The sequence below is a fragment of the Chinchilla lanigera genome, unplaced genomic scaffold, assembly GCF_000276665.1.
Source record: "Chinchilla lanigera isolate Chin_1 unplaced genomic scaffold, ChiLan1.0 scaffold00052, whole genome shotgun sequence".
Classification (NCBI taxonomy): Eukaryota; Metazoa; Chordata; class Mammalia; order Rodentia; family Chinchillidae; genus Chinchilla; species Chinchilla lanigera.
In genome coordinates, this window is record NW_004955453.1 from 4155220 (window position 1) to 4164954 (window position 9735).

A 9735-nucleotide genomic window follows, 5' to 3' on the forward strand; every position below is an offset into this window, starting at 1 on the left:
TGGCCGTGCCGGGGGCTCGGCGGCCTCGGGACCTCCGTGGGGCCCGGCGGCCTGGCACGTGGCGAGCTCTAGAGGGAGGCCCTGGCCTGCGGGCACATGGTGGCGACCTGCGCCCCACGTGGCCCCGGTGGGCCTGGCAGCGGCGGGTTGCCGCGCCGGGAAACGAAGTTAGAAGAAAACCAGCGGCGGTCCACATACAGCTTTTTCAGGCTGCCTTAAAGATGTTCTGGTTGGAATTCAGGCAAGGGTTGCCAGTATCAGGCGCGGTGGCGCAAGCAAAGAAGCTGAGGCAGATGGAGCCCCACGAGTTCGAGGCCAGCCTGAACTACGTAGCGAGACCCTGTCTCAAAAAAAAGACCAAAAAAGGAATATTATTTATTAGAGAAATCACCCTCCACGTACAGGCTGCTAGTTATTAAAAGTTCTGCATAGTGTCATGAATTATTCTGCAAATGTATTTTAAGGTGTGTGATTAAGGTAAAGTGAGGAAAGGTCATTTCTTCCTTTTTCCGTTCAGTTGGCTTTTTAAAAATTTTTTTTGGAACGCCTGCCAGGAGAAACATCTGCACCGCCGGCAGGAATAGCCTTACCCTTACCGTGGAAAGTGGATGAATTTAGGAAGGAGATGATTGTACAGTATTTTACTGTTGGGGGAATGGTGGCAAAATGTGAGTGGTCTGAAATGTGGGTGGAGGTATAATGATTTGTCCCTTTCTAGGCCGGCAAAAATCAAGGTGATCCCAAGAAAATGGCACCTCCCCCAAAGGAGGTAGAAGAAAGCGATGATGAGGAAATGTCAGACGATGAAGAAGATGACAGCAGCGGAGAAGAGGTAATTACATCCAATTTAATGGAGAGTTGTGTTAAAAATAATTGAGATTTATTCATGTTTGACCTATTGTAATATTTGAACAGATACGCAAATCATTAAATGAAGGGATGTCATTTGGGTAAGATTTGAATGTGAGTTCGAGATAGGTGATCTATCTGGGAAGGGTTTTTCTATTTTTCTACTCACTACTTTCTGCAGGGGCTGATGTGATAAGTCAGATTTTTGTATAATTTGTTTTCAGTTATGTAAGGGCTGGGGATATAGCTCAGTGGCATAAGCGCCTGCCTGGCAAGTGCAAGGTCCTGAGTTCGATCCCCAGTACCGCAAAAAAAAAAAAAAAAAAAGTAAGATCTGTTTTATAAATGGCAGAGCATTATGTTTAGGTCTGAGGATACCCTTACCAGGTTTCTATCCTATTTCCTGAACAAGATTAATGGGTCTTCCTATTCTATTATATCTGTGGCACTAATCTGTTCCAAGTATATGGTGCGGATTGAGGGCTGCCACCTCTCTTTGTGCTCGTGTTTGCCTTCTGTGTCATTTCTGCTTGTTTGCTCACTTCAGGCACAACTTACCTGCAGTTGTGCTCAGGTTTCTTGTTCAGAACTTAGTACTTTTATGCAAATTTCTTGACAAAGTTAGCGGTTAATGGAAAGTAGTTTTGAATAGGACTTAGATATACGTGTACCTCTTTTTTTTAGTACAGTTGAATGCTACTCTGCCATAAAGAAGGGTAAGCTGGAGACATTTCTAGCTAAATGGAAGACGTCGAGACCATACTGTATTTGGTTTTTATCAGGTTACTGTGCTTATTCTTTTTTTTTTTTTTTTTTTTTTTCCTAAATTGTTTGTCTTTTTGAGACGGGGTCTCGCTGTGCGGTTCAGGCCATCTGTGAGCTCCCTTTGTAGCCCAGGCTGGTCTCGAACTCACAACGATCCTCCTGCCTCAGCCTCCCAAGTGCTCCCAAGTGATGGCATGCGCCACCACGCCTGGTTTACTGTGCTCATTCTTTATTGTAATTTTGCTAAGATTATTCTGTTTATGTAAGTCTTCAGATTAAGGTTTTAATGAGATCTGTCCCCCTCCCCATTGTAGGGTCCTTAGTTTAATAGCAGTTTAAAAACAGAGGCACTTGCTGGGTCTAGTGGCACATACTGATAATCCCAACACTTGGAAGACTGAGGCAGGAGGACCTCCTTGAGTTAAGAGGCCAGCCTGCGGTGTATAGTATATTCATTGCCGGCCTGGATTACATAGTGAATTTAGTGCCAGCCTGGACTGCATAGCAGGATCCTGCATCAAAAAAGCAGTCATAGATGTAAGATTCTGAATAATTATTTACATTTACTCATATTCACTATACAATGTGTAAAACTGCTGTTTATTATCTTCTTTGTATGAGAAAGTTTAAATTGAAGCGTGACATGCAGGAATTGGCAAAGGTTTGGTTCAGAGGTTCCATCTGGGTGTTGCATGCTGATCGGGGCTCAGGCTATAGAAGGATGAAGAACCTGCCTTCACTTGAACTTGTATTCATGTTGTCTTCAACCACAGAAAATGCTAGAATCAAACAAGTTTTTGGGACCCAGGATATGTTTTGGGGTATAGGAAAATATTTATGTTGTTTTTATTTACTCTCAAGGTTGTCATCCCTCAGAAAAAAAGTAAGAAGGCGGCTGTGACTCCAGCAAAAAAAGTAGTGGCTTCCCCAACCAAAAAGGTGGCCATTGCCACACCTGCCAAGAAAGCAGCTGTCCCCTCAGGCAAAAAGGCGGGGGCTGCCACACCAGCCAAGAAGACAGTGACACCCGCCAAGGCAGTTGCAGCACCTGGCAAGAAGGGAGCCACACTAGGCAAAGCTGTAGTCGCAGCCCCGGGTAAGAAGAGTGCTGCTGCCCCAGCCAAGGGGGCAAAGAATGGCAAAAACGCCAAGAAGGAAGAGAGTGATGAGGATGAAGAGGACGGTGACAGTGAGGAGGAAGATGATGAGGATGACGAGGAGGAAGAGGAAGATGAGGAATTTGAGCCAAAAGTAATGAAAGCGGTGGCTGCAGCCCCTGCCTCAGAGGACGAGGATGAGGATGAGGACGATGACGAGGAGGATGAGGATGAGGATGAGGAGGATGATGAGGAGGAAGATGGTAAATTCTTGGTCATTCCTGGGCTGTTGTTTGCAGGGTATCTTAATTTGAAGTCCTGGTAGCAGCAGTGCATGTGCCTGGCTGCCCGGGGATCACGTTAGAATCCTCTCCAGTGTTCTCTGGGCCCTAACAACTGTGTGGTGGCAGGATGTTTCCTTTAGTTCTTCCTGGGAGTCCTGTTGGTCTGGAGCTTTCTAGGTTGAGCAGTTTCTCTTTCAGACTCTGAAGAAGAAGCTATGGAAACCACACCAGCCAAAGGGAAGAAAGCTCCTGTAAAAGCCGCTCCTGTCAAAGCCAAGAACGTGGCCGAGGAGGAGGAGGAGGATGATGAGGATGAAGATGATGAGGACGAAGAGGATGAGGATGACGAAGATGATGAAGATGAGGACGAGGACGAAGAGGAGGAAGAGGAGGAAGGTAAGTAAGATTAGGTTGTGAAGTACACTGACTTGAACTGTGTTGAAAGGAAGGACTTAGCGTATGTGGCCACATGTGAATGGCACCTTATCTGAAATTTTGTGCAGAGCCTGTCAAAGAAGCACCTGGCAAACGAAAGAAGGAAATGACCAAACAGAAGGCAGCTCCTGAAGCCAAGAAGCCGAAAATGGAAGGTAACCTACTGTTGTCGGGGTGGGGTGAAGGACTAGGGAGCGGCGCAAAGGATGAACGACAAAGGGACTTAATACTGAAACCTGATGTTAACGTTGCGATGTACTGATGTGCTGTGGTTAGAGGTTTTGTGCCGAAAATTGGTTTGTACCATGTGTCACAGACTAATGGGCTCCTTTTTGGTACAGGCACAGAACCCACTACAGCTTTTAATCTCTTTGTTGGAAATCTGAATTCTAACAAATCTGCTCCTGAATTAAAAACTGGTATCAGTGAAGTTTTTGCTAAAAATGATCTCACTACTGTGGATGTCAGAATTGGTACAAATCGGTAAGTGATTTGCAGCTTGTTACCCTTAAAAATGAATGTAAACAGTTTAAAAATTAGATGTTAATGAATTAAATGATAGCAAACACTTTTGAGAATTGTTTCTGTGCTCTTGGAAATACCTGAAAGCATTAACTTGAAGTGTTGTCAAGGTGGTGTGGAGGTGTTTAGTCAGACAGGATTCTCGTTTGGTGCTTTAAGCACAGTCCTTTGGCCACTGCTAGCACCTTTACAAGGAGTGGAGTGGACAGACCTTAAAGGTGAATTTGCCCAGTCGGTTTAGGGACTTCAACCTTGTTTACCAGCCCAAATTTGCAGCGCGTGTGGATTTAATGCCAGAGGTCCTTCTGGATATAATCCTGACTCGGCAGCATCACACCAGTGTAGGCTGTGCCGAGGGTTGGTTTTGTGGGATGGTTTTTCTTTCCCACCTGTAATTTTGCTGTCTTCTCTGTGAAGGAAGTTTGGCTATGTAGACTTTGAATCTGCTGAAGACCTGGAAAAGGCTTTGGAACTCACTGGCTTAAAAGTCTTCGGCAGTGAAATTAAATTAGAGAAACCCAAAGGAAAAGACAGCAAGAAAGGTATGTGAGGCTTTTGTGGGTTGTGATATGATTGGGCTTGGCTGCTTTTACCCTTCTCCCTTGGGTTCTTCCTGTTATGAGAGTGAACTGCCTAAAGTGTTCATGGTAGCTGGGGGTGCTGGTGCACGCACACCTGTTACCTATCCCCCCATCTCTGGAGGCAGAAGCAGGAGGATCACTTGCAAGACTTTGTCTCAAAATTTAAAAAGGGCTGGTTATGTATCCCTGGCACCACAAAAATATTTTTAGAAAGTGGCAAGAGATCAGTCTGAGGCACAAAAGAATTACAGGTTAGTATAATGTCTGAGCCTTGGGTGTGTTTTAGATTTTGGAATATTTTCATATGTGCATCAGATATTGTGGGGATGGGACATAAGTCCAAACCTGGGATAGATTCATTTACTTTTCACATACACCTTTTTCACAGTCTGAATACACAAAATTCATTTTGACTGAAGTCATCACAAGGTCCAAGGATGGTGTCCTTTTCTTCACTTGTGGTGTCCCGTTGGTATTCAAAAAGGTTTTTGAGTTAGATGTGCTTCATTCAGGAGGCTGAGTCAGGATCGCCTCAGGTTCAAGGCTATACAGGGCTATATAGTGAGTTGAAAGCCATCCTGGACTACAGAGCAATTCCCTGTCAAAAACAAGGTAGATTTTTCACTCAGCAGTACTCATGTTGAGTTACACAGACCTTAATACAGGTGCTTCTTACAACCTATACTGTGTTCCTGATTCCTGTTTATATCTTTTACTTCTAGCTGTAGATTGGCATGTTTTAAGTTACATGTTCTTTTTTAGGGCCTTGTGCATTCTAGGCAAACATTCTACCATTGACCTACACCCCAGGGTACCCCATCCCCCTTTTGGAGACAAGGTCTTTACTGAGTTACCCGTGCTGGTCATAAGCTTGTTCTTCCTGCTTTGGCCCCACAATGACTGAGGTGACAGGTGTGTGCCACCGGTTTCTTTGTTGAAGGATTGTGGGCACTTACTGAGTTGGGCACGGTTCTAAATATTGGGTACACAATAGGCCGACAGCTGTGCCGGCTTGGTGGGACCGACTGCATCTTGCCACTGCTGTGGCTCCGTACTTAGTGGAGGCCTTGTTCTCAAAAGGATCCTACTTCATTGGATGGAACTGTCTTGGGGGTTTTTTTTCCCTGTGTTCTGTTCATGTAGTTCATTTGTTTTCATTTTTAAATTGAGATCGAGATGCAAGAACACTTTTGGCCAAAAATCTCCCTTACAAAGTCACTCAGGATGAACTGAAAGAAGTGTTTGAAGACGCCATAGAGATCAGACTAGTCAGCAAGGATGGGAAAAGTAAAGGGTAAGTTCTGTGTCTGGGAAGAAAGAATTACATTAGTGTTAAGGTGCTTTGTGCCAGGAATGTGGGCCCACTTCTCTGGGTTAGGATCTGGGTAGTTCCAGCTATCTATAAACTGTTGAGACTCAGGTCCCTGTCTGCAGCATAAGGTTAATATACTTAATTCAGAGTAACTTTAAAAAGATGAATTTAGAGGCCAGGTGTGGTACATGACTATAATCCCAGCACTTGGGAGACTGAGGCAGGAGGATTGTCCTGAGTGAGTTCAAGTCCAGCTTGAACTATGTAGTGAGACCTTATCTCAAAACAGAAAAAGGTGAATTATAGTGTGTAAGTGAAAGATGCTCCTGTCTTCCAGTAAATGCTGTGTGTAGTCAGTTCTGTGCGTGACAGGCTGCGTACACCGGTGGGCCCACTAGATCCACTGAGTGGTGTCAGTTCTGGTGGCTCTGCTGTGGCGTTTGCACAGTTACAGTTGCCTAGTAGTATACTTTTCAGTGTTGCTGAGGTTAAGCATTTGTATTAATGTCTTCCTGTTGCAGGATTGCTTATATTGAGTTTAAGACAGAAGCTGATGCGGAGAAAACCTTTGAAGAAAAGCAGGGAACAGAGATAGATGGGCGATCAGTTTCCCTCTACTATACTGGGGAGAAAGGTCAAAATCAAGACTACAGAGGCGGAAAGAACAGCACCTGGAGCGGTAAGAGGCTACCAGGCTGGAATGGGCAGAGCTCATTGGCATGGGCCTGCCCTGGGGGTGGGGGTGGGGCAGCAGGGAGCCAGGGAGCAGCGTAGAGCTTTCCAGAGCAAGGTAGTGTGACCTGCCTGGAGCTGCTGTTCCCATCTTTAGTGTGCGCCTCTCTGTATTTGCAGGTGAATCAAAAACTCTGTATTTAAGCAACCTCTCCTACAGTGCAACAGAAGAAACTCTTCAGGAAGTATTTGAGAAGGCAACTTTTATCAAAGTACCCCAAAACCAAAACGGCAAATCTAAAGGGTAGATACCTTTGTGTTGGTTGTCGTGGGGTTCAGGGGTCTGTGCGGGTCTCCCGTGTAGGTCTGAAGGGGGAACTGCATGGTCAGCGGCGGAGTGGGGAAAGCAGGCTTGTGCTGTGGGATTGCAGAGTGGCGGGACTCGCTGACTCTGCTTACCTTGACGGTTAACTCTGCCCTCAGGTACGCCTTCATAGAATTCGCTTCGTTTGAAGACGCAAAGGAAGCTTTGAACTCCTGCAATAAAAGGGAAATTGAGGGCAGAACGATCAGACTGGAGCTGCAGGGACCCAGGGGGTCGCCTAATGCAAGAAGCCGTGAGTCCAACAAGCAGATGCCGCGGAGGGGGTGGCACCTTCCTCCATTTGCTGGAATTTGTGGCAGTTCTTTACCCACGAATCTGGGGATGACTTGCTGTTGGTGCTGAGTGACAACTGGATATGATGACTGATTACCTGAGAAAAAGACTTGATGAAATCTCAAGAAAATTCCTCTAGATAGTCAAGTTCTGATCCAGCTGTGTCACTCAGTGTGGCGAGCCTGCTGCTGCCTGCCCTCTGTTGCGCCGTGCTGGCTGTTGCAGTAGTTCCTGCTTTCTCTTCATAAAAGACCTAAGCCAGGAGCTCAGCTGCGTATTAGTAGTAGTGAGGATGGAAGCCAGGCACAGTGTGAGCTTATAATCTCAGCACTGAAGGAGGCTGAGGCAGGAGAGTTACAAGTTCATGTCCTGCTTAGGCAACTTAGGCCCTAGCTCAAAAAAAACGTCCTGGGGGTAGCTTAGTAGTAGAACCAGTGTTCCACCCCTGGTACCAGAACAAAACTGGTAGGTTATTGGCGCAAGTCTTCTGCTTTAGTTAACACTGATGGTTGGCTCACTTGTAACTGTTTCTTTTGCTGAAACAAGCATGCTGTGCCTGGTAGTGTCATTATGAATTGTGGCTTCAAATAACAGTTTTTATTTTTCTTCCCCAGAGCCATCCAAAACCCTGTTCGTCAAGGGTCTGTCTGAGGAAACCACGGAAGAGACCTTAAAGGAATCGTTTGACGGCTCTATTGGAGCACGGATAGTCACTGACCGGGAAACTGGCTCTTCCAAGGGGTAAGGACAGGCCTAGCAGCGCTGGTCGTGCCTGGCGCCTTCTCATTGAGCTCCTTTCTGTCACTGGTGGCAGTCATGGATTCGCACGAGAAGAACAGCACTTCACAGAGCCAGCGTTGCTTTAGCCTCTGTTTTGGAGGAGGTGGGCGTGGCTGTTCTGTGAGACATGTTCAGGTTTAAACATGGGTGGTGCAGTTAGGCTTCCACAGCAGCTGTTGCTCTGGCTGTTCAGCTGAACGAGGTCTGTGGGCTCACCTGTGACTCACAGTGCTCGTCAGTGCATTGTGCCAGTGCATCGTGACGGTCCTCCTGCTGGCCTTTCCAGGTTTGGTTTTGTAGACTTCAACACTGAGGAAGATGCCAAGGCTGCCAAGGAGGCCATGGAGGATGGAGAGATCGACGGAAACAAAGTCACCTTGGACTGGGCCAAGCCTAAGGGCGAAGGCGGCTTCGGGGGCCGTGGAGGCGGCAGAGGCGGCTTCGGGGGCCGGGGAGGTGGCCGAGGCGGCAGAGGTGGATTTGGAGGCAGAGGCCGGGGAGGCTTTGGAGGTAAGGGACTGCTGCCTCTGTCCCATCTGCTTGCCCTGGGGAGGGCCCAGCAGCTTCTGCTACCTGCCTCACTGTCTACCTTTGTCCTGCAGGGCGAGGCGGCTTCCGAGGAGGCCGGGGAGGAGGCGGAGACCACAAGCCACAAGGAAAGAAGACGAAGTTCGAGTAGTCCCTTCTGTCCCTGTCTGTACCTACCTGTTCATTGGAAAGAAAGGACTCTGGGGTTTTACTCTGTTACCTGTTAATGACAGAGCCTTCTGAGGACATTCCAAGATGGTGTGCATCCTGTGGTCTACTTGGGAAGTGTAGCGATGACATTTCAGGAGAGATGTACCCGATATACCCTGTTGGTTTTGACTGGAGATTCATAAACTTTTTAAAGAGATGAGTGATAGAGCTAACCCTGATCTGTAAGTTTTGAATTTATATTGTTTCATCCCATGTACAAAACCATTTTTTTCCTACAAATAGTTTTTTGTGTGTGTTGGGGGGTTGTAAAGGAAAGCAGAATGTTTTATGATTTTTTTGCTTCAGTGATTTTAGGACAAATTAAAAGTCCTAAACTCTGGTGCCAGGCTTATTAAAAAAAGTGTTTCTCGTGGGTGCCACTGAAGAACATGGTAAAGCCAGCTCTGCCACCCGGCCCTACCTCACCTGGTGACCAGGCGGCCGTGTGTGTCACCGTCTGGGCTGGCATGGGAGAAGCCCTGTGGGATCGTGGCGCTTACACTGTGCGCAGCTACAGCGGGTGCTCGGGAGGAGGCGCAGGGCAGGAGTGTGCGCACAGGGTGTGCGTGGCCTGCAGACCTGTGCTGTGCCGCTTTCTGCCACCTGGCGGCTCTGTCTCCTGCTCTGCCTTAGCCGAGTTGGAAGCCACATGAGAAGGGTAGGAATATGGTGGCTGTAGTTGCAAAGCTGTCCAGGGTTCACTTAGGCAGCCAGAGCGCGAGCTGACAGTTGACAGAGGCTCCCTGCGGGCTGAGTGCCTCTGTGTGCTGAGCCAGGGCAGCCCTAGCGTAGCCACCGTGCCTGGTACGCCTACTGGGTCCACAGGGGCCCAGTGCCTTGATCATGGTGCCCTGAGAAAGGCGAGCGGGGAGCTTGCAGCCGTGGCAGGCAGGTCTGTTAGGAGCACGCTTTGCCGTAGATGAGCACGCAGTCCCTTCATGGGCTTGGCTGGGGCTGTGGTACGGCACTTGGCTACTCTGCACGGCCTTGGCAGTCGTGACCACCAGAGTGCCACGGTTGTCTCAGCTCATGAGCAGGTCTG

General features: G+C 47.7%; 1 protein-coding gene across 2 annotated transcripts in view; it reads left to right on the forward strand.

Moving 5' to 3' along the window:
• Window positions 1–9034, forward strand: part of Ncl (nucleolin) — a 9627-nt gene extending 593 nt beyond the window's left edge. The window contains exons 2-14 of one of the 2 annotated variants that reach the window (XM_013519931.1): window positions 719–832; window positions 2476–2974; window positions 3182–3391; window positions 3499–3585; window positions 3772–3913; window positions 4370–4494; window positions 5704–5827; window positions 6367–6524; window positions 6698–6821; window positions 7001–7134; window positions 7790–7916; window positions 8242–8465; window positions 8558–9034. In XM_013519931.1, coding sequence (XP_013375385.1) covers window positions 719–832; window positions 2476–2974; window positions 3182–3391; window positions 3499–3585; window positions 3772–3913; window positions 4370–4494; window positions 5704–5827; window positions 6367–6524; window positions 6698–6821; window positions 7001–7134; window positions 7790–7916; window positions 8242–8465; window positions 8558–8634 — 2145 coding nt within the window. In that variant the 3' untranslated portion in view covers window positions 8635–9034. The remainder of the gene's footprint in view (window positions 1–718; window positions 833–2475; window positions 2975–3181; window positions 3392–3498; window positions 3586–3771; window positions 3914–4369; window positions 4495–5703; window positions 5828–6366; window positions 6525–6697; window positions 6822–7000; window positions 7135–7789; window positions 7917–8241; window positions 8466–8557) is intronic. The other variant, XM_005395394.2, reaches the window with a different exon arrangement.
• The last annotated feature ends 701 nt before the right edge of the window (window positions 9035–9735 follow it).